Source organism: Eurypyga helias, unplaced genomic scaffold, assembly GCF_000690775.1.
Source record: "Eurypyga helias isolate BGI_N326 unplaced genomic scaffold, ASM69077v1 scaffold46865, whole genome shotgun sequence".
NCBI lineage: Eukaryota > Metazoa > Chordata > Aves > Eurypygiformes > Eurypygidae > Eurypyga > Eurypyga helias.
This window is the reverse complement of record NW_010251642.1, coordinates 1-24,973: the sequence shown is the minus strand read 5'-3', so window position 1 is coordinate 24,973 and position 24,973 is coordinate 1. Positions and strand designations below refer to the sequence as shown.

Here is a 24,973-nt window from a genome sequence, read left to right as displayed (position 1 = left end):
CCTTCCAACCCAAGCCATTCTGTGTAGGTTATCTTGCATATGCTTATAGAAGGTTGTCTTTAAACATTTACATATTTTATGTAAAGTTGATGAATTGGCTTGGGAGTTTAAGTATGCCAAAGTATCTGTAGGATTAGGGCCTGAAATAGGGATTCCTACAGAGCTGGGGATTTCCATTGCTGTGTTGATACTGTGGCTAGCACTTGGTGTTGCACATGTCATCAAAAGAAGAGTATTAGTAGCAAAAGAATATATAAAGGTAAATACATGAATACAGAAATTATGATCCTTTAAAAAGTGACTGTATGAAAACTTTCCTAAGATCACGACAGTTAACAGACTATCCTGTATTATCTCTTGGTGGGTTTGTTTTGTTTAGTGTTTTTCATCTGAGATCTGTTGCAAAACTGACAAATAAAGCTACGGGAGGAATTTAGAATGTTACTAACTGCTAGGTTTTTTCTGTCTTCTTGTGTACTGTATGTAGGTGTTGATACATGTGTGCTATCTGTATGTGTTTCAGTCTCCATATGAGGGTGCTGAGGATGGAGAAAATACTAAGCTGTAGTTTCTAAAATAAATAAGCCTTTAAGATGTATTTGGTTTTAACTCTTCAAATTCAAATTGAACTAACTGTGCTGTTACTCCTTTGCCAGGTGGTAGGCGGCATGACGTGGTGTATCACTACTTGCAGCTTTGATATCGATGTTGATTTATTGTTTCAGGAAAACTCCACTATTGGTCAAAAAATGTAAGTTGGTTAAATGGCAAGTGTGGTTTTTTTTTTTTCTTCAAAGAAATGAAGAAGCGGGTGGGAGGAAGTTAGCTCGTGTTTGCTTGTTTAGAAGACAGATTTTTAGTCCAAGTTTCATCCATTTTAAGACCACCCATTTGCAAAACATTACAGTGGCTTGAGTTTCACAGACTCTAAAACCAGGAAGAAGCTTATTCCAAAAAGGCAATGCTATTCCCCTCTGTTTTGCCATGTTCTTAGTCTCTACTAAGCAGTAAAAGCATTTATGTGGTTCCACATCGAACCAGAATGGGAACTGATCCAGATTAAAACCTACCAAAAAAAAAAAAGGAAAATAGTGTTCACATGAATCAGTTCCTGGATCCAGTTCTCTGTGCAGCTGCACAGATGCTTGTACTGGCACGAGGGGATGATGCAGAGGCCAGAAAGAAGGGCAGAGGGAGACCGTGCTTGAGTGCAACATTAGACAACCATCCTTGAGTTTTGCTGTGTAAATAACCTCTGATTCTCCTTTATGGTTCTGGGTTGGAACTGTAGGCATCAGCAAACAGAGTTCAGAGCGTGACACTTGCTGAAATGGTTACCTTCCCCACGCTGAGGAGAAGTTCCTTCCTGATAGTGACCCCATGAGACCATTTTGGTTTGATTAATTTCTTATATGTGGAATTTGCTCATAATCCCTGTATTAGAGAGGTTGTAAAAATTGTTTATGCCGAGAAAGGGAATACATTCTAAACTACATCATTTCTTTATGCATTTCTGTGATAAAAGAGCCATAATTAAAATTTGCAGGAAGTAAGAATAGCCTGTCAAGTTACAGTGGCATGAAGAGACTTACTTGCTCAATGTAATTGAAAAGAACATCTTTTCTGTGCTGTTTTTTTGAAAGTCACGTACCGTCGGCAAGACTGTAACGCATTTAACAAAGAAGATTTGAGGTTATTGCCAATAAACTTGGACACACTCAAATAGTTGTAGATAACTAACTGCATAAAGCCTTAGTAGATGCACAGAATTAAGTAGAGACTAGGAACAAAGTTTTTATAATTGCCATCTTTCCTATCCTGCTGTCCTTACGGATAGCAAACAGTTAAGTTGTTGTGAAAATGTTCTGTAGCTGACTGGATGCAAAACTGGCAAGACAAAGCCCAGGCTCCTCTCCCAAAATAGCAAAAATGGTTTATTTGTAAATCTGGTGTTCAGTCACACAAGCGTAGGCAGTCTGGTGCCCGTGTAATGTTTGTATTGGTGGTGGTGTCTCAGTGCTTCTGTGGTGGTCTCAAGATAAGAAAAAGTTGTGTTTTCTCAGTATTACTCTGAAGACATTTTGATGCTGTCCTGTTACTTAATTGCTGGGTTGAAGTAAACATGGAAACATACATTAGGAGAGGATCTTTACTGGATAAATAACTTTTTTAAAAGTTAAAAAAAGCGTTCTTCATGTGTGTGTATATTCTAATATGCAAAAGTGTTTGTAGATATGTCTTACCTGGGCATGTCATTTGACTAGACATGCAGTTCTTAATTTAGTGTGTAATACTATAAATGAAATCACAAGGTAGGAGCCTGCAAGAGGGGTTATTCACCTCTTCGCGCACTATATAGTACAGTGAAAAAGCTATTTTGTAAGCGAAAGTTTGATTGCTTTTCACAGCTGCAGGCAATGGAAGCCACTGGAAGGAGCCTTCTAACTGCTCATGGTATTTGCGAAAATAATTTCCAAAATAATATTGTAGCATATACATCTGTGTGTCTTTTGTTTTTCTATATTAGTGCCTTAACTGAAAAAATAGTGTCAGTGTTGCCAAAAATGAAGTGCCCTCATCGTTTGGAACCACATCAGATCCAGGGACTGGATTTCATTCATATATTTCCTGTTGTACAGGTAATAATTTTGTGATGTGTCGATATTTTCCTGAAAAAGGCATAAAACTTGCTTAAAAATGTTGAGATCTGTGTTTATTGTTTGACTCTCTATTTAGCTTTGGAATGAATAATCACAGCAAGGTAGTTTGAATGTTTTTAAAGAAACAAGTGACCTTATGGATGGTAGAATTCTTAAGTATTGCTTGATCTACATTTAAGAAAACCACAAAACAAACTTTAAATTCTTTGAAAATGGGTCAGAGTCTGCCTTTTGTGGAATGCCTGCTTAAAGAAACTCAAGTTTAAGCTTGCTTCAGAATCTGATAATCTACTTTGCCAGACTAGGAAATAGAACAAATAATCTTTCAGTCTGTGTTTAAGCTGATGACGTCAAGTTATGCAGATAGGCATTCAGTGAAGAGGATGTGAATAAGGTGAAAGTCAATTGGGACTGTTCTTTAAGTACATTTCATCCTTCATTCATATCACTTCAGCTGTATGGGTGGAAAAATAAATTGCTCTGATGGGTGATCCTATTGCTCTGTGTTTGTTGAGCGCCACTAGCTGACCATGTGCATAGTTCTCCGTTTTATTAAGGTTTAAGCTAGCACATGACGTGTTCCAGTTACCTGTGGTATCTGGAAAACCCTTAGTATGTCGTTGGCATGGTTTTTTTTATTTACTTTCATCTACACATAGAAATGTGTCTTTGATAAATAGGGAAAATGAAGGCTGCTAAGCAAGGTTCATTAAACATCTCCTCACCTTCTGCCTGTGAAAGGATTTAGCAAGTAAGAGTTTAATCTAAATTCCAGTTTGTAAGTAGTGGGGAGAACTTCCTGTTGTCTTTCTTATTACTTTCTAGGGGGAGGCTTCTGAGGAAAACCACACGTAACGGCACTCCCCACAAAAAGTTGTGTGGTGTGTGCTGCTGTTACACAGCTTTCAAGCTGTGCTGAGGCTGCCTAAGGTGGAAAGTTTGCATCTTGTTAATGTGAGGGTTTGTTTCTAACTTGTATTTTCCTACCCGAAAAACCCCAAACCCAGGTTGATTTCTTGCCCTGATCGCTTGATGATAATGATGATGATAATGAATGCTTATACTTACCAAATCCAAGACTTCTCTCACAGGAAAAATAACTCCTCTCCTAAAGTGAGAGCATGAACTATTACTCCTGCTGTGTAAACTGTAGCACTAGGTATTCTTCTCTCTGACCTGCTTTGTCCAATATCTGGATTTGGGATACTGCCTCTGGAGAAACGTTAATTCTAAGTAGGGAGGAAATCTGCCTCTAGATTTCTGTGAGAGCAGTGATTCTCAGTATTAGCAGCAGGCCAGTAGGTGCTAGATCTAATCCATACTTGGTGAAGAAGGCTTTTTCAATGAGCTCTAGTTTTTTGTATGTAGAGGATCTCTTTAAGAAATGGTGGCTTTCTGTGAGGACCCTGTGAAGTTCTGCCTGCTCCACATACTGTTAGTTCCTCATTTCATCCCAACCAAGATAAGCTTTCAAGAAAACTTGTGTTGGTGTCAACCAGTGTACTGTGTTCTGAAAAAGACTATGCAAGAGCTGTAATAGCCTGACCACGCCATGTAGGATTTTTGTATTTGATAATGACACTTTAGTCAATGCCCTGTTAAATTCAAGATTCCACTTGCTATCTGTAAATGTCAAATCAGTCCCCAAATAATACAGAAGCTCTTTCCTCCACCTGGCATTGGGTCCAAATAGTTCTTGCACTGGCCAAGCTGGTCTGGTGAACTTGATGGAGGAATTAAGATGAACCCTTCCCCACAGGAAGAAGTTAGATTGAGTTGGCTCACTGCCATACACTGTGGCAGAACTTTAAAACAAAAAAAAAATGTAAAACAAAGAAAGAAAAAGACTAAAAAAAAAAAAAAATCCAGTGGGCAGAAATGGTGCTGTTCTTCCTAGCAAACTCTGCCTGTGTTCACAGAGACGTGTATGTATGCGATCTTGCGTTGAGATGTGCTTTGTAATTAATAGTCTGAGATTTTCATCTCTCTTGTCATCATCTTCCCCTCACTTTCCAGGGGTTCACGGTTATAGCACAGAAAACTGTTGCTGGTTCAGACTTGGATCCCAGGATTGATCTGATCTCTTATGTGACCTCCTGCACAGGCTGTCAACAGCTCACAAGATTTATCTTCTCCAGCATTATTTAAACCGTGCTTCAATCTCTTGTGGCTTTTTGTGTGGTCTTATAAATGTCAGAACGAGTCTTTTTTCTTCCGGGCATCTTGAACGTTTCATAGTCTTGAAGATAATGTCTTTTCACGGTGGAGCTGTAGTTTCTGAAAACAACAAGGGATGTATAGTAGGAAAATTTGATAGAAATGCATATAACCTAGCTCTAGTGGCTTCTACCTAGAGTACAGCCAAGATTAATGAGATGAGGTTGTATTCCAAGTGATGTCTTCTGTCAGAGGATAATAGGCTAATGATACAAGACAGGTTCAGTGTTGGGTCCTGGCACTGAGAGCCCAGAACATTTTCTGTTCAGCTCCTCACTGTTTCAAATTCCAGAGAGCTCCAGCCTCCCACTCAGACTGATAGAGATGATTGCTCTGAGTGGTTCAAGCTTGCTTTAGAAAAGGATGACCAAGCCCACTGTAAAAACCACCTGGACTATCTGTTTGTTCGGAAGTATGCTCCCAAGGGCTTCTTTTGAGTAGAGAGGGATGAACCTGTATGCATGCAGAATAGCATCACGTTTTTTGTACACATGGTGTAAATCCAACGCTTCCTAGAACTGAGGGATTTACTATTTATTCAGCGTGGCCTGCTCAGTAGAAGGACAATGTTGACAGCTTTTAGAGTACAGTAGAGTTTCGGATTTTGGAATGTAAGTAGGATGTATATTGTGCTGACTGGTACAGCTGAGCTCTTGGTCTGGTGATTTGAGTTGTGCTGGCTATTGCATGGTACAGGTAAAAACAAAAATCCAGAAAATTAATACTCCTTTGTTTTGTGAACTGCTGCTATGTATTTTTCTATATTGTGTATTATCTTGTATTTTAATAACGCAACGTTATTAATGTTCAACAAGTAATAATAATGAATACTACAGATAATATAACTACTTAGCATGGTGAAATGTACTCTGTTAAAACATACTTTTTAACTTAACTAGTAGATTTCTTCTGCTAGGATGTAGGGTTTATGCAACTCGGATTTTTGGGAGGGCGCTGTAGGGATTTGGGGAGCGTTTTGGGGTTTGGTTTTTTTTTTTCCCCTCCTTGAAGTGGCCCACATCCATTTCTATTCCACACGTGCTCTTCGTTTTCCTTTTTGGAATGATTTTATTGAAGATACAAATATTTGGATTACAGAAATTCATATTGGCAAAATTCCAATGAACTTGGGTTTTGCTTGTGAAGTTCTCATATGTTTTTGTTTATAAAAGAATTTATCAAGTAAGACTTCCTGATAGTTGAAACCTGAAATAGAATTTTCTTTCCATACTTACTGTAAGAAATCAATTAAAATGTAAAAGCTATTCAGTATATGAGAAGTTACAGTGCAAGCACTGTTTACAAATAACATTCAGAAAAGATTCTCTTTTTGGAGGGATACCAGGCCCTGCTCCAAGGAGCTTATAAGGAAAGACAGTTTGACCTTTGGACTCCGGAATTTCACTGTAGTATGAACAGTATGGCTCACTGCGGTTTGTATGGTTCAATATAGTTCAATACAATGAAGAATATTTAGCTTTTTATATGTAAAACTCTGACTATAAGAAAAGCCATGTGGTTTCTTCGCTTGTGCCTTATCTGATTGCTCTGCTGAGCTTTTTCATGCATAGAAGAGAAGCAAACATGGAGTTTAGAAAATAGGTAATGCTAAATCATTTTGTTAGGAGTAGGTCCCCAGGTTTACAAATAAACGTTCTTGTTTGTGTGCTTAAAAAGTGCTTTTAGCTTTTACCATGTGTTAAGAATTGTTACGCAGTATTTTAGTGTTTGCTGCTGTTATTATTCCCCTTTCTGCTGATACAAACTTTTTCTTTTCCCCCAGTGGCTGGTGAAACGTGCAATAGAAACAAGGGAAGAAATGGGAGACTATATCCGTTCTTACTCTATATCACAGTTTCAAAAGACTCACAGGCTACCAGAGGTAAGATCAAGCCAGTTCTTGTTTCTGTTGCAGTATGTCCCGTGCTCAGGTGCAGTCCCAGCTTCACAGCTCTGAAATCAGTGCAGTACACCTGAGTCACCTTTGCTTTCATTTTGTTAATCAGTCCTACAGGAATCCCTGTACAAATTCAGCTTGGAAAAGGATTAAATCATTATGATAACAAAGAGTTCATAGATACTAGTTAACTTTTGCTTGGTAGTTGCCTTAGTTTTTCTGCAATACCTTTGAGATGCCTTGATCACATTCCTTCTTCTGGTAAGAGTCAAATGCTGCCCGCTTTGTAGGTACGTGTGTAGGACAGAGTTGTGATCCTCTGTGTCCTGTTCTGCAGTAATGATGTGAGGTTTCCTCAGTGTGTGAAGAGAGCTAGAAAGAGCTTGGATTTGTGCCTATAGTGCAGAGCCATCAGTTGTGTTTGTGCATATCCCAAGGCAATTCCATATTTAAAACTCAGAACCCATGTTTTGTCTCTAATTCAGTAACAGCGTTAAATGTAGATGTCCCTAGATTTGGGAAAGACATCCAGATTTCACCAGCTTGGGGTGGTTTGGATTTTGTTTTGGCTTTTTAAAATTGTTTTTAATGTTTATAAACTAAACTAACAGAAGTGGGTGGAGCCTCTTTTCCACATTAAGCCCATTCCAACTTTGTTTCTTCATAGCATAGTAATGATTGGAGAGCCTGGTAGTGGGCTGGGATTGCACTTGTGTCAGGTACTGTATAAACCGAGCAGAAAGACTGCTGATCTGGATACAGTTTTAAAGACCTTCCTACCCATCTGGTGAGAGAAGCAAATACTTCTCTGTGTTACAGGAAATCACTAACATTTCACCAAACAGTTGGGCAGCTTGGTTAGAAACTATTTGACAACTTTGTTTGCTAAACCCATTACAATGGTTGAAATTTAATCTCTGTTCCTGGTAATTTTTTAATCACCTCCATTAATGTCTTGCAGGATGAGGAGTTTATGCAAAGAAAAGAGAAGGCTGTCAAAACTGTTACTGATATCTGTGTAAGTACGTTAGATTTTTATGATGAAGCAGCAAGTGGTTTTGGTAATGAATTGGTGGTGGTTAATTCTGCTTAATGCAGCCAATCCTGGGTTTTCTCAGGAGAAGGTCCCAGTTAAGTTGCATGTTGAGCTTCATTCTTGGAACAGGTGTCAAATGTGGACATAGCAGATCTAAGACTTGTTAGTTGTACACGGTACAAATAGGCAAACCATATCAGCTGCCTGCACAGGGAGTGTGGGTTTCCACGCTATCAAACAGAAGTCACAAGGTAGCTTACAGGCTGTTAAACCCTTAGCAGACTCAGTGTGTGTTTGAAGCTATCAGCATTTAGACTGTTTATCTTGAAATTGACAAAAATGGCAATCATCTCCTCAATTTAAAAGACTGTACTTCAGAACTTGATAAATTCACAGGTCAGCAGTTGAGGCATGATGAGGAATTTGGGTATGCTTGGAATGGGACACTTCGAAGGCTCTTCAATAAGTGGTGAAACACCACTTTTCTAGGAAAATCAATGCTATTTCAGGTAGCCCTAGACAGATGCCCTAAACTCTTTGTCCATGAGTAGAAGTGTTAAGTGCCAGTATAACAAGCTATATGATAGCTTGTATAATGGACCAGGCAGGTCATCTTACTCTTTTGACCTGTTTTGGAGGTAGTTGTTTTGCCATACCAATTATCTGGGTGCTGCTGAGCCTTAAACAGGCAGTTGAATTACAGTATATGGTTTAGACATTGCTGTGAAGGTCTCCACATGGCGACCAACGCAAATCCCTCCCTAATCTATTTGAGTAATTGCTATTTCTTTGAACATTTCAATTACAGTCTTTAACTGGTGTTCCCTATGGTTTGTTTTGGGTTTTCTTTTTGCTTTCTTTTCCGTTTGTTTTTTTGACTTATTAGCAGACTCACATTGAGTCTCTAACTGCCAATGCTTGTCATTCCAGTAAGATCTATTTCCCATTCTCAAAGTTAGCTCCCTTTGTAAATGGGTTTTATAGTTTCATTTCTGCCTCTGTATAACCCTTTGGAGAGAATGCAAGACCATGTAAGAAACCAACTTTCAAGTGTGTGATGTATCAAGTAGCACTTGAAATTCCTTGAACTTCTGATTGTTTTCAATTTTCAGAGCAACTGTCCTAATTTTTCAAGTGTTTCAAGTGTGTCTGGTTTCTACGTGCATTGTCTTTAAATAGCGCTACAGATTTTGTATCCAAGTGGCTGATGCCAACCTTGTCACTGAAGAGACAGAAACAGTCACAGTCATGTATTGAGACACAATATCTAGAATTTCTAGTGGCATTTAAAAACCAGAAGGTACTGGATTAACAGTGATGAAAAGATCCCCTTGATTGCTGAGGAGCAGAGGTGTTTGGTTTTTTGGTTTTTTTTTTAATCTGTTTCATTAATGCATTTATTTGGGATAACTTGTCTGGAAAGGAGGAATGCAATCTACTTTGGGTGTGCAGTTGCCTAGTAAATGTCAGGTCCATTCAAGTGCCTTGTCCAGTCTCCCATTGTGCTCGGTTGGGTTTCCTTTACCCATCTACCTGCATGTTTTCCAAAATTGTTTTATAGATCTTGACAAAAATGGCATGGCAAAGGTGAAGCAGGTACGTGTGTGCCAGGTCAAGGGTTTCTTTGCCAACTGATGCCAGTGTATTGGTTTCCACTTGCCCGGTATGTTAGGTCTGTTACTTTAAAGTTCATAGGTCACGGTCCTAGAATCAGATAGGCATGTGGCTGCTTTTGCAGCTAAGGGAATAGTCCCGTATTCAGGGTCTGTGAATGGAACAGATAATGGAAGGCAAGGAAAACAAGGTACAGTCTTAAAAGTTTGATAGTATTTTGCACCATTCAGCTAGCCTGTCTAAATATCTCTGACTAGTTCTTCTGCCAGTACACTGGCTGTTCTCCCCAGCGTGGATCTATCTGCAGGGCTGATAAGGTGTATTCGGTCTTCTTCAGATCACAGATCTCTGGCATTTAGGTGCATCTTCATGGTAGACGAAGTTTTGACACTTGCTTATCACTGTTGAGGGTATCGTTAGACAAACACCTCTTCCTTAAATAAATGAGTTCTGTCAGGATTATATCCTCTACAGCTGGCATTAGATCTTCTTAGCAGAAGATTAGTTCATGAGATCTGTTAAGGCATCAAGGCGTTACTCTCAGTCTGGAAGAACACACCGTGAATTCTCAGGGGAGAAAGTGCACAAGTTTTCCTAGCTATCCATAGGAACTGGAAGAAGGAGGTGGCTGTAAGGTGAAGGCTCTTTTGCAGGTCACCTTTAAATCATTATGCACTGGAAATCCACTTTCCTAAAAGAGGACCAGCAAGTGTGAAAGATAGTCTGTTGTCTGAATTCATTATTGTAACTCTGGTCTAAGGGCCTGCCCTGCTCTTCTCCAGGGGACGATACAGTGGGATTTATGGTTATGATCGGACCTAAAGGTTAGAAAAGGAATATTCAAGATCACTAATGGTTTTTAGAATAGGAACTGCTGTCGCTGAAAGGCGACTATCTAGTGACTTGAGTTGATCTTGCAGTGGTTTTGTTCAGCTACACAATTATCTGACTCCAAGACTATTATTTATGGTATGATGCCTACACTTTATATAGCACAGGTATGATACAGAATGCCACCATAAAAGCTACAATCACTTTTATGCATTACATTGCTTTCTTCTAGGTGTTAAAGTACATTTTGTGGGAGATTCTTGATTCTTTTTCATGTAACAGGCAAAAATGTAGGAAGATCTAATAGCTGGAAACAAAGATAATAGAAATTGAGATTAGAAATGAAGTAAAAATTGCAAAGGGTAACTGACAAATTCGGGAGAAACTTGCCATGGAACACTGTCCATTTTCCCTTGTTTGAAATCTCTACTTTGGGATTACATGTCTTTGAAAAAGATTGAAAGCTATTTCAGCAGTGTTACAGTGCAGCAATTGCATGTTGAAAATAATAGTTTATACAGAAAGTCAGGTCAAGCAAAAAACAATCTTCCATTTTTATTTTCTTCTAGAATCTTTGCAACTTCTTGCATTGAATCTTTTGTCCCATGTGGATAGGATTTTCTGAAGTTAAATGTATATGTGGAAAGCCCAAGCTTTGATTTCAACTCTTGTTTTTGTTATGTATTGGTTATAAGCGTTCTGAGCCTGTACCTCTAAGGATTTCACAGATCCAGATGTGAAACACACCAGAGAGGGGGTTGGGGTTGATGCTGTTTATTTGGTGATGATGATGATGTGTTTATCTGCTGCGATGAGGGTTGGAATGTCATGGCAGAAAAAAGCAAAGAGAAAATATCATCTAATTGACTGGGGAGAGACACTTTTTAAAAACATCAATTGGAGTTAAAAAAAATCAACACAAAATAGTGTTTGAGTCATTGTTTCATTTGATGGGCTGCTGCTCAGGTATAGCATCACACTGGGATAGCACGAGATCGAATGATTTTAGTACCAAACTTCTTACAATATTTTTGTTCCTTACATTGCAATAAAATCTGCTTTAATTCCATTGTACCCTGTGATCATTGAGTAGATAATCATTACACTTAATCATCTAATAAGATTAAGAATAGAACTAACTTGCAAAAGAGGTAACATTTCTAGACACTGCCATTGTCAGCTAAAACATAGGGCCCTTTTTTAATAGTCGCTGATTGTGTTGGTTTTAACTCTTCTCTTTTTCACTCAAATGTGATGGAGGAGATGATTGAAAAAACTGTGTTTGTTGTTTAAAAAAAATTATAAATGGATATTGAAGATCAGGACAGACACATTCTATAGCAAATTGTATAGAAGTAAGTTCAGTAAGATTTTACCATGTAATTCTAAAAGGAGAAAGTGAAGCATGTCTATTTGGGTAAGTATATTGAGTTGGAAAGCAAACAGTGGTATGTTTCACTCTGGATAACAATTCTTTGTTTATTTTAGAAAAGGCTTTTACAAGCTCTGAATTCATTCACTGCCTTACAGGAGGTTTACAAACCCCAGAGAAAATATAAACGTCAGAAGGGGGCTGAAGCACTGCTGGATGAGGAGTCAAAGGTTCACGCTACGCTTCTGGAATACGGCAGGTGAAAGGCTGCGTTTAATTGTCTGTGGGTTTTGTGTTGTACTTTAGGTTTTTTTCTGCTACGTGGGAATCCAATGGTTTTTGCTGTGAACCTAGTTATAAACTAACAGGAGTACAGGGACTCGGAGATGGATACAGGAATTGGGGATGAGGGGCAGTGGGAATTACTGTCTACTCTTCAGTACTCTTAGGGGAACTAGAACACTGGTGAAAAAGGCAAATAGTAAATTTCTGGTCGAATTAGGAATAGAGCTGAATGTTTTTAGAATTCAAAGGAAGTCATGTGAGTAGAGGAAATTTTTCCCTCTAAATGCCCCTTGGTTATCATAAAAATGTCTCCTTTCAGAGCACACTAATCACGAAAGTTGATTTTCTCAGCCCAGCAGATAGTACAGGGTCTTGCAGTGTCCTGATGCCAAACACAGCATTATGCAGATACAGCTGGTGATCGTGCTGTATTCTAAATTGGTTTTTGATCCTGTGGTCTCCAGCTTCATGTCATCACAGATGAGCTTGAATGTGATCAGTCAGAGTCTGGCTTGAGAGCACAGTGATGCCAGTGAGCATCTTTCCACACAGTTGCATAACCTCTTCCAGCTAAGGGCTTTCATTGCCGTGTCTCTGCATATTATCAGTGAATTTTCAGCACAGTACAAAGTCTGGTCCTATCAGACTGCCTGGGAGGCATCTGGGTTCTCTGGTGATACAACTGATGGTTAAGTTTTTGTTACGGCTGTCCTGGTCTAGGTTTGGTGCTTCGTAATACCAAAGATGATTGCTGGCTCGTATCTGAAAGTCCTTTCTACCTGTTTTATCCATCAGATAATATTTCCAAACTAACAGCATAACTCAAATGTCAATTTTTTTCTCTTCCTGGAGAAAACTGATGTAAAAATTCTATTTGAGAATATATTAAAGCTCTTAACACCATGCTTCAGAACTTGCAGATTCATCAAAGCGCACGAGCATGAAAGAGTTTTTTGGGAGCAGAAGTTGCACTGAGAACTTCCTGAGGCCTTTCCAGAATTCAGTAGTATATGACTAACAGCTCAGGATTAACTTCCAGATTGAAAGAGAGCATTGGTTTTCCTTTCATGAGCTTTATATAACAATATTTTATGAAAAGCCTAGATTTGCAGATCATGATGGAAGGAGTAGATGGAGCTGAAGTTATTCTGTGAATATGCTGCAGTACCTGCTTATTTAGTTTATTTGAAACATTCCAAAACTAACCGTAACCTGGCTGTTGGCTTTGTTAAGCAACTCACTTTCAGTGCGTTTCTTCTGCTGAAAATGGATAGAAACTTAATGTATTTGTAAAAGTTGTAAACAACCATGTATTTCTTTCATGTTACTGTTGTTCTTTTAGGAGATACGGATTTAGCAGACAAACAGGAAAAACAGAACAGGTAAAAAAATACACTAATTTTAAATAATCAAATTATGGGAAGAATGACATTGGTTTTGTTGAAGTGTTGGATACTCAAAGATCTGAAAGGGGTACAACAGAATAAACAGCTATAACTTCTATTATTGCCACCTCTTAAAAATGGCCAACTGGAACTAAAAATCTGCATGCCATGAAAGAGACTATTTGTTGCTATGTCCCTTTTTTAAAGGGTTTCCTTCATCTGTACTCCAAGATCACATTTCGCAAATGTTTTTTGCTGAGGAGAAAGGGGGTTTTGGTGTTTGGTTTGGGTTTTAATGTGTGATAATGACATATCCTGTCTGTTTAATGAGTATCTTTTAACTGAGTGTTTCATGATGTGATCATGAAGAGTATTTTTCTTTTCTTTTTAAAGAGTTTGGTAAGAGGTTTTGTAGGCATTTATTACATAACAGGTTATTTAATGTGCTAGAGAAACATGATACCATGCCATAAATAAATCATAGTGCCTCTTGAAAAGCAGCATCCTTGCTGTGCTTTTGATGATTATGGAGTCATAAAATGTCCTTGTCAGAGTATTTGCAGTTTTATTAGTTCAGTGCAGATATTACTTTGGCTACAAGTTTTTATTACAGACTGAGATAATGAAGAAATGCTTTAAGCATGTCATGGAACCAGCAGTACATTGAGTATATTAAGATTGCCCTTCTTCATTAGCTCAATATTCCACATACAAATTTAGCATGTCAGTTTTATAAATGGAAATGTTTTCCAATCTAGGCACACCTTTTTCTCCCTCAGAGCATCTGCCATGCTGCAGTCGTGTTTATAGAGTTGATTTTGTTTCTTCAAAAATTTGGCTGACTTTGGAATACTTTATATTAGAAGGTCATGATGTTTGTTGTGTGAATTGAGACACCAGTAAGGCAGAAGTGGACGATTAAATAGTCAAGTTAGTGGTGCAATAGAGTTTAGTCTGTCTGTCACCAGTTCTCATTATTTTAGTGGTACGAATTCCTCTGACTGAACTAGGCAATTTGACACTTCGTTGTATGTTTGTTACACCAATATTAAATTATAAAAAATATTTATATACGAAAGCCCTTAGCTTTCTCCTCTGTAGCAGACATCATGTTCTGGGGCAGCCAGTTCTCTTGGGGTTGGTTGCTCTTAGAAGGTTGTGGAACAAGGGATCTTTGCGCCAGATGTGTGCTCTGGCAAACCAGAGGCACTGTCTCGAACATCCGGAACACTTGTGAAATCAGCGAGGGTTACACCTCAGTTGAAATGAGTTGGAGTGTGATGAAAGTAGCCAAAATGTATTCATAAAACCAGAATGTGTTCCAGTTTTCTCCTTGTCATCCTTCTTAATACGTTAGATTACTGGAGCTAGATATAATATTTCCTTAATTTTTCTTTAAAAGGCTGAAGATAAAAAAATCGCGCTACCTCCAGGGCTTGCAGCAGCAGGAAAAGCCGAGCCCTGTGATGAAGATGACCTTCAGGCTGCGGAAGAGGTGTGCCATACACGTCGCAGGCAGGGATGTCTCTGGCTTGAGGGGGAGGACAGCAGTTATCTCTGCCCAGACATTCTCTGCAGGAGGAAAAATTCCCATGCTTAGCTGAAGTGGGAGTTGCTTCCCACAGGTGTATATGGAACCTGAAATTGGTGCACAAAATGCAATGTTTGTTGATACTTAATTCCAAAATAATCAACTTTTATTTGGAATGCAAGCGTTTTTAAGAGGTCAGTTTTTGGTTGTTAGTGGGAGCTGAATATGCTGAGTGAACCTGTACTGTTACAAGGAATTTTCCTATATTTGATAAGTTTAGCCACCCCTTTAACTTTCTTAGACTTACTGTCCCATTACATACACTAAAATACACACATTGTATGGTAACAATTGCCTGCGTGTCCCTGTCACTGGGCACCAGCGAGTTACATAATAAAGGATAAATTCTTACGTGCAATTCCTCATATTTTTCCCTAGCTTCGCATTAAAACTCTGATGACTGGAATGGCTGCAATGGCAACAGAAGATGTAAGAAGCATTTAAATTTGATATGGCTTTGTTTAAATTACGGTTGGTTATGGCAGTTAGTCCTAAAATTGGGTTAATGGTGAATCTGAAGTGTTAGAAGTTTGGCTCAAAATGTGGTCTAAAGTGATTTTTATTACTGTGCGTACAAAATCCAGTGTGCAGAATACAATGCAAAGTAATTTTTTGAAAATCTGAATCCAAATTACTGCGGTTGTTTGCTAAAAGGTTGTGAGAAATTTCCATCAGTGAAAGGGGTTTTTTTGGTGGAATGTTTCTGTAGTCTTTCTTTATGATTAGAGTTTATGAGCCACAGTAAAGGTTTTGTACATGTCTGTTAAAATTAGACCTTGGGGAAATTGCCACGTCAAGCACAGACAATTCCAAAACTCCATATGTTTTCTCGACACAATTGCAGGGCAAGTTGACAGCAAGCACGGTTGGCCAGATTGTTGGGCTCCAGTCAGAGGAGATCAAACAAATAGTGTCAGAGTACGCTGAAAAGGTAAGTGTGTTACCTGATTATGTTTTACCAAGCCATGTTTGTGGTTTGTCCATTTAGGCCTTAAGCTTCCAGCTTAATTGCCATGATTCTCTTGAAACCACACTGTTCATATATGCTGTGGTAAGTATTTTAATGAGATTTAAACATGCACGAGCTATTGGTGTGGCAGCACATGTTCCTGAATTGCATTCCTGAGTCGTTGGGGTTTAAGCACTTGCTTAAATGCCTTCATGAATAAAGGGCCTGGGTTGTTATGTATTCAAACCAGAGGCCTAAACTCTTAAAGCATCTTTAAATGGTCAGTGTTAAGCGCAGAAGTAGAGTTCTGTGGCCCTTCCCAGAGAGGAATCTAGGCCTCTTCCACTCAGATTTTCAGACACTGGGTTGTTAACTTGCACTGGACTCCAGGTAGCAGTCGTGCCGTGGATATCTCGTTCTGAATCGAGTGTCATCAAAGCCAAACCTTTTGTTGCGTTTAGAAGTCAAGGCAATTAACTATGTGTATTAGCTCCATTTATTGTTTTCAACTGTGATTGTTTTTACAGTAATGTGAAAAGAAAATCTGGCTCTTCAAGTAATTAATACGTACAATACATCACTGCCAGATATGAGTTATAGGTCGCTCTTATTTGTCCAATAGCCTTCTCATATTTCTTCCTTTCTGTTGACACATATGAGGTATAGAGCTTTCCCATTTGGGAGATAAACCCTATAACTCAACGGAGTCTATAGCAAATTCTTGGCCTTTCTTTATTATAAAAGAATGGAAGACCAGAAGCCCAAGGGTCATATTTCAATGTTACATTTCTTCTGTTCTGAGAGAAGGCAGCAGGACCTTGACTGTTACAGTAGAACCATGATTAATACTCTGGAAAGTAAAAACTGATTCAAGTCAAACCAAAAATATATCGCTTTTCAAATCTATTGGATGTGACCAAAAAAATTCTGTGTGTGCATACTTGAACCAGGAAAAGGGAATTAAGGGTGGTACCAAACAGTTATTGAAGCATCAGTGGTGTTTGGATATAGTTCTGATAGTTTTAGCCCTTTGTAGCTGTACGTAGTCTGAAGAGCACAGCAGTGCTTACTTGTCTACCAGAGTCTTCATAGAACCCCCAGGCACGATGAAGAGAGCTGGCAAACAACATCCTAGATCTGGTGGTGCTACGTGCCAGCACCTTCCTTACAGGGTGGTGTTTTTGCAGATCGTTCCATGCGGTTTTCTGCGTTTGCCCCTCTTTTCTGCTGCTCTGTTAGCTGGCTGGGTGTTAACTGGTGTCTGCCTTGTTGTCGCTCTCACACCCGATTCCTCTCTCCGCTGCAAGTTCCACAGCAGCTTTTTTCCCTCTTAAATAGGTTATCCCAGAGGTGCTACTGGTTTGGCTTTGGCCAGAGGTGGGTCCAACTTGGAGCCAGGGAAGCTTCTGGCAGCTCTGAAGGTAGAATTAGCCATTTATTGTAGCTAGCAAATTTTGAGCTGCTGTAGATTGGTGATCCTTTTGCATAACTAATAAGGAGTTTTAACTTAAATTCTGTCATACTGAATCAGGCTACTAATACCTCTTGTTTAACATTTGTTTAACTTCTTGTTTAATCAGCTCATCTTTTTAGGGCAGTTGAGGAGTTGCAGGGGATGTGGAGGAATGCAGAAGTGAGCCCACAACTGTCAGGGGTGGGGATGACATGTGTTAACAGAAATGTTAAAGGTTGTATCCATACGTCCTTTTTTGTCACATGTAATTGAAGTTCTTGTTTTGAGATAGAGTAGCAAATTTATGAACTTGAACGGTCTGGGACACTAGTGTGCAGATACAGTTTTCCCAAATTACGTCCAAAAGGCAAGTGCTCTTTCAGTGCTCTTTTAGTGTAATAAGAGACCAAGTAATAGTGTCAAAAGCGAAGTAGCTTCTATAATTTGTGCTGTCTTCCTTCCGTGCTGAAAGATGTGTTTTTCTCCACAAACTGGAACCCAGTTCCTCAGTAAGTCCGAGGCTGTGGTGTTGTGGCAGAGCACGTCCTTAGCTCACTTTGCCTGCATGAGGCCTAACCCTAGCATTTTCATCTGCAGACCAGAAGGATTTTTCCGCAGAAACCTCTGTATTATAGTGAAGGTTATTTCCTGTTTCCAAAAAGCAAACTTTAACTGTCCACTTCTTGAGATGTCACCTTTTCCTTATGCAGAAGCTGTGCTGTGTGGATTCCTACTCTTCTTGCAAGATCAGTCTCAGGCTGCTTTATGCTTCTTTCTCTTGCATTTCCTGATTTCTTGATTTGCATGTTAGGCATATTAGGCTGATCGTATGGTGAGAAGAATGGGGTCTTAGAATGCATGACATGGTGGGGGAATGTGATTTGGGTAAATAATGAGAGGAATAAGTAAATCTGAGTGTTTCATTTGTTGAATAGTTCAGTGTTAGAGGTGTTGCTTAGAGGCATTTTTCCTTTCCTACAAATGGAAAGGAAGTATGTGAATTATTTGGATAAGATATCAGAATTGGGGTTTTTCTTGCTGTAGATGTAAAAGTATAACAAGTCATTAAGCTGCTGCCTAATATGAATAACACGGAAAATGGGGAGGAGGAAGACGGGGTTTTGCCTCTTATTTTCCTTTAAAATTAAGCTATTAATGAAGACCTGCTTACCCATCTGCCTAGAGTGGATACTGGGAGCAAATGCAAGTGTGGAGTATTTCATACTTGTAACACTATTGCTGATTATACACTCTAGTGGTTGTCAGCATTCGGTAATTACTCAAAAAGCATTTAGTATTGAAGTCTTTGACATACTCGGCAAATTAGCACCTGAAGTAGTTGAAAAATAACTGGTTTTCTAATGAAATACTGGAGAATGGATTAACTGGAAAAAGAAGTCTGAGTGCATGAAGCAAATTACCAAAACAGATACAAGTATTAAAGTGAAGGCTTTCAAAAGGTGCAGGTAATGTTTAGGCAAATGATCACTTAAACACCTAACTGTCACTGATTTTTTGAATCATTCTTTTGCCTACTGCAAATACACAATTTTTAGTCTAATGTCATTCCTGGTCAGGAATGTTTCTGGCAGCTTTCCTTTTACAGTTCAGAGAGGAGACTAGATCCAGATTGCTGCCTTTATTATATGTTTATGAGACACTTTCTTGGCGGTGCATGCTGGATTGAGTAATTTCCAAAGACTGGTATCCACAGTGCACATGCACGCACTTGCTCTATCTGCCACACTGAGTATGTCACTCATTCAGCATGAAGGTGCATAAAAGCCACTATTTCAGAATCTAAATACACAATCATTCAAGGCCTTTGAAAGTTCCACATCTCCTTACTGGGGTGTGGAGCAAGTTCAGTAAATAGCACTGCTTGAGGTGGTTTTTAGCATGGTTGTATTCTCTACATTGAAGAACTCTGCCAGGTTTAACTGTAATGCTGATGCACAAAATTACTTCTTCTATAAAAACATAAAATTCTATAAGATACTGTAGTATTTTCCACCTGTGCCAGGGTACCTGACTTTAATTTAGGTTACTCTTCCTGTTACTTTTGGGATATAATTCAGTTGTTCAGCCTTTTCCTTACCTTGATACGAGTTAAACCGGTAAGTCATTCTGTTAGACAGTGGGACACAGTTCTTGATAAGGAAAATCACAAGTGTGTCCCACTTTGGCATTTCCTGAGCTACTAAAGTAGCAAAAAGTGATGTCAGGAGGTCCAACAGGCTGTTGTTATTTATTTTAGCAATCGGAGCTTTCCGCTGAGGAGCGACCGGAAAGGCTTGGAGCTGCCCAACAACACAGAAGGAAGATGGCATCTCTGAATAAGCAGATTTTGCAGAAAACTAAACTCCTGGAAGAGGCAAGTATTGTGGGCTTGATACAGAAGAAAACAATGATCACAAAGCTTTTGCCATCCAGAAAAGATTTCCCAGCTGTCCTCTGTACCAGCGATTTGTCGTGCTGAATATTCATTTCAGTGTCTCTGGACATCTTGCTTGCACGTTTATTACTAAGACAATGTGGCTGGTTTTATATTTCAAAAATTGCACAGCCCTGTCTGTGGGGAGGGGGCTAGCTAGTCAACACAGGCCTTTCCTGGGTCTTTCTGCACACCTCTCCTGAGGGAAAAACAGAGAGTATCTCCATTTGACTTGTTAGCTATAGTGCTGAACGGGCTCGTTTCACAGTTTCAGGAAATAATTAGGAAGGCACTCTAAAATGTGCTACAAATGACTTTTTATCCCTTCCTGTCCTTTTGTATGAGCCACTTTGCCTCCCTCAGTGAGGTCAGGTTCTTGCTTGTTTGTTGGGGGAGTTTTTGCACGGTCACAGGTCAGTTCACATCTTCATTTGTTTTAGGGGCAAAGGTTCTTGAATTTGTGACTGTTGTTCTGTTCATACATATAAGTACGAGCAAGAATTGCTGCATTTCGACCTACTTGTACTTCTCTGGGTTTAAATGGCAATAGCATAAGTGGAAAAGCAATACCATTAATGAAATGCTGCTTTTAATTACGCATACTGCTGTAATCAGCACCGCGCCGTCTTTAGCTTGCAGAATCTGATGAAACATATTGCATCCAAGTCAGTAATTGGAAGAGCTTGCCAAAAACCAAGGTGTACTTGAGGAAAAACTGTTGCTGATGACTGTGGTTGTACTCTCTGGCAGCCTTCATCTGTGTTGGGTTTTTTTTTTTTGCTCTGATCTTGTCAATAGCATCTTAGCACCTTATATCTTAATTGGTTTTACCCATTAAATGGGTTGTACCTATTAAGTGTTGGAAGTATAGGGGCTTCAAAAGATAGGTGTGCGTGGGGCATGTTGTATGAGACAGCAGTATGCCAGTCGTACAGACAACAGAGGGTAAAAGCTTTGAAAGCTCTCTGCTTTCTCTTTCATAAAAAAACTCTCTGCTTTCTCTTTCACAATAGTTGCAAGCTAAATGTGCCGATCTGCAGGCAAAGTGTGCCGAAGCAAAGAAGACGTTGGCAGAGGTAACCTTCCCTTGTTTTTCCGTGCGCTGATTCTACCTGAATCATTTCTGAGAAGTTGAGGGTGAAGCTGTGTTGCCAGCTTATCCCACCGATTCTGTGGTGAGTACCAGGAATCATTTTATAGTATATTTCAACTGATTATTAATTGCATCCTTTAGGTTAAGAGTTACAGTGAAAAGCTGGACAAGGAATTGGCAGCCTTAGAAACAATAGAATCCCAAGCAGATTCTAGGTAAGTCTTTTCCTTTTGTGAAAATCCTTTGAAATACTGAAAATTTTGTTTTAAAATGAAACATTCGGTGTTTCTTGTTTTGTAAATCTAAACAAATACCTCGAATTTTATAAAAACAATTCTGAGGCTTGCTTTCCAAAGACAAGAAAAGACTACCATAGTGTTCAGTCAGAATGAAGAGTGTCAATCTGTAGTTGAAGATAACTGTAGGTGTGTAAAGCAGAAGAACCCTGGACACATTTGAGAAGTGGATGAGGGCTTCCTGATTTTATTTTCTTTGTATTTGGAGCCTTCATCTCACATAAATTAAATGGGAGGCACTCTCAAAAATTTCACCGTCCTGAGGTCAGAACATAGCAAAAGCATCAAAATAGTGTAATATTACATTTTTATTTTGACTTGGTACATCAGTGTGATACTCATTGTGTGAATTTACACAGATTTTATTGGAAAATTATTCAGAATGAAGCTTGTTCTAATGTCTTTTAGTTCTCCGTCTGTTTAAATTAGAAACTAAAGATCTAATGTGGTTTACTGGATCTTCAAATTTAGCACGTTACAGAGTCTGCGAGCACTGGTGGCGATGAATGAGAACCTGAAAAGCCAGGAGCAGGAGTTCAAAGCACATTGTAGGGTAAGTTTTAGTTACTTACGCACAGATTCATTTAAAGCTTAGTAAATAAGCTTTATATTTCTTCCTGATTTGTCATCCTGTTGCATGTCCCAGCCCAACATCTGTGTTCCCATCCCTCCCCCTGCCCCATTTACCAGTATTTCCAGGTTTATATTGAATATTGCCACAGCTTGGCTGGCAGCAGTTATGGATGGACAGGTGCCCAGTTCTGCGTTGTGTCGTATGCGCAGCAAGGCTGGTGACGGAGAAGGTTGGGACTGGATTAACCAGAGGGACTTCCCCCCTGCCCTGAGGCAGGGAGATGTAGGGAAGGCTGCCAAGGCATCTGAATTCTTGTGCCCTTCTGTTGTGCCTGGGACACTAACAAAGGGCAATTCCTAGATGTGTAATGCCAGACCAGCCTTGTACTGGTCACAGCTTGGCTCCTCTTCTTCCCATTCTGCTGAGAGCAACATGGGGCGGGTTGGCAGGGAGCACCAAAATGTGCATTTGAAACTGGGCTGTACTGGATACCCCCCTGTGCTATTCACAACCTGAAATGGATTGTCTCCTCTTGGATAACGCCGCCAGCAGTGACTTGAGGAGAGGCACAGTGCTTCATGAGGAAGGCCCTTAGTTTGGGCGTAACTCACCAAAGGAGACAGGACTGGGATGAAGCTATTGCAGTTTTCAGAGCATGTTTCAGTTTTACTGCTTAATTACCATATTTTGCTGTTGCTTTACTGCTGTGTTTATGGACTGCCTAGAAATATGATTGGAGAGAGTTGTGCTCATTCTCATCTATTTAAACAATAATGGGTGGAATTTAATAGAATGAAAAGAAGTAAACAGTGCCCTGAGGCACAGACTAAGCATAGGGACCTCATTTCCCCATACATACTCTTTCGGAAAGCTCTGTAGGATCATAATGGAAACTACTTTGCAAGTAACTTCTGGTTTGTTCATTTTAACAAAGGCCCTATGTCGCAGTCCCGTGTCAGGCTATTGCTATTGTAATACTCCTTTGCTCCTCAGTTTTGTTTTCCATGTTGCTCATTAGTTGTCTTAGCTGGATCGACAATATTTGCAAGTAAGAAATAAATTTGCTCCTGTGTTTGAGAAAAGCAGATGGTGATAATGAGTAATAATGGATACCTTACCCTGAATGCTGTTTAATCTTACAAATTTAACTATGATGTGTGTGTGCTCAGCTCCACAGTTGTGTTAGAGGGGTATGTTGTCAAACTTCCCTCTCTCCTCCGTTAAGAGGATAGGTCTCGGGTAAAAGCAATGTAAACCTTCTTTGTTTTAAAGGAAGAAATGGAGAGACTTCAGCAAAATATTGAGAATTTGAAAGCTGAGACAATGGAAAATGGGGATGAACAGGTAACAGCCAATGTCTACGTTTTTATTTTGAATTTGTGCTTTAAAATGTTGGTTTAGGTCCTTCTGGCACGTTCTCGTAAATGATAAAGTATCTGTTGCAGTCCCTGAAAAAGTCTGTTCTCCCCGACTGGTAAAGCCACCATTCAGGCTAATAACCACAGATCTACTGTAGACTGGAAGTAGCTGTGGTGTACAGCGTCGTCCTTGCAGAATCCGTGGGGCTAACTCGTAGGTGCTCTTGTGCCTTTTACTGCTTTCCTTGTAGCGCCAGGGAAGAATCTCTGGATGTTGTGTGAAAATGTTTGTTTTGGTGGGTTTTATTTTTCTTAAAAAGTGGATTTATTTGAAGAATGAAAGCAGTTTTCAGGGCTTGGTACATTGCATGTACTGTCAGAAGCTGGGGTTCAACGTGAGTGCATCCAGACTGGTGGCAATGAATAATGAATAATGAATGAGCAGGAAAGGCAAAGCTTGGATCGCTGGTGTTTTCAGAGGGTAAACGTTCGATACATTTATGCCTCTGAAATGAGGTACAGCACAGGTTCCGTGATGCTGCTGTCCTGCTGACACAGCATGGGAAACTGAAAATGGAAACCTAAATCTTGTATTTTTAAACAAGAAAAATTTATCCTAAAGTCACCAATCCAGGAAATCTAGAATTCATGTCAGAGGGTTTATGTTCTGTCCTGGGCCATGTTATTCCTTAACCCCACCACTGAATCAGTCTAAACATTGAGACAGGGAATACGGATGATCTTCCAATACATATCATAGCATCGTGGAATGGTTTGGGTTGGAAGGGACCTTAAAGATCATCCAGCTCCAACCCCCCTGCCATGGGCAGGGACACCTTCCACTAGACCAGGTTGCTCAAAGCCTCGTCCAGCCTGGCCTTGAACACTTCCAGGGATGGGGCATCCACAGCTTCTCTGGGCAACCTGTGCCAGTGCCTCACCACCCTCTCTGGGAAGAACTTCTTCCTGGTACCTAATCTAAACCTCCCATATCTTCATTTAAAGTGTGACTGTGGTAAAGCAGTGGAAAAACTATTGACAGATCTTAAAAACTAATACATCAAAGGCTTAAAAGGTAGCAAACTGCACTTGTTTGCAGTAAAATATGTCAGTTTTTTAATAGAGACAAGGAATTATTGTTTAAAAAACCCGGCAGATGGTGGCGTTATTGTGGGAGCCTTTAAATGCAAGATAAGCAAACCCAGTCTGCACGTTTTTGCTACTGTAATACCCAACTGCTTTGGTTTCTCAAACTCTAGGAGCCAGATAAGATCATAGAACAGCAATACCAAACTGAGAAAGAGAAACTTCAAAAGATCCGGTTGCTATTGGTGAGTAACTCTCTGTAAATTTACTTGTACGAAATTACTGACGTTTTTTTCTTACCTTGTAACTTCTAACACTTTGTTTTGTTGTTCTAAAAGTCTTTCTGTGACAAATCAGTTACAAAACAATTGAGCCTCAGCCCATGCTTTGTAAAAAATTAATTACTTAGTAACAAAATATTGCTGGGGGGGCTTCATCCATTTTAAGAAGAGAACAAGAAGAGGCTTTGTTTTCTTCCCCCCTAACTTTCTATTTAGGCACGAAGAAACAGAGAAATAGCCATTTTACAGCGCAAGATTGATGAAGTACCCAGCCGAGCTGAGCTCACACAGTATCAGAAGAGATTTATTGAACTTTACAGTCAGGGTATGTATATCCAGCAGGAACAACCTGCCGAAAGCTTAAAGCCCTGGAAGGAGGGCACTTGCATTTTAGGCATATGGCATGTAACAACAGCACTTGCTAATTCTGTGGTATTTTAAGGGTCTTTGCTTCTTAAGTGCCACACAGTTTATTTAATCAAGTCCAGCTATACAGACAACTTGGTCTTGCATTGAATTTTCTATCAGTTGTTTTCTCTGTCACTTGGGGGTACTGGTGGA

The 24,973-nt window shown here is 39.5% G+C and overlaps 1 protein-coding gene across 1 annotated transcript; it reads left to right on the top strand.

Annotated features, from left to right (window-relative positions):
* Positions 1 to 653: 653 nt before the first annotated feature.
* CCDC93 (coiled-coil domain containing 93) lies at positions 654 to 24,737 on the top strand (the record flags this gene model as incomplete). Its single annotated transcript, XM_010152089.1, has 16 exons — positions 654 to 751; positions 2,528 to 2,639; positions 6,661 to 6,759; positions 7,736 to 7,792; positions 11,786 to 11,886; positions 13,255 to 13,294; positions 14,700 to 14,792; positions 15,267 to 15,317; positions 15,733 to 15,819; positions 19,548 to 19,664; positions 20,738 to 20,800; positions 20,959 to 21,032; positions 21,585 to 21,666; positions 22,960 to 23,031; positions 24,305 to 24,376; positions 24,629 to 24,737. Coding segments are annotated over exons 1-16 (1,312 nt in total), but the record flags the coding sequence as incomplete, so codon positions are not given.
* Between the last annotated feature and the right edge of the window lie 236 nt (positions 24,738 to 24,973).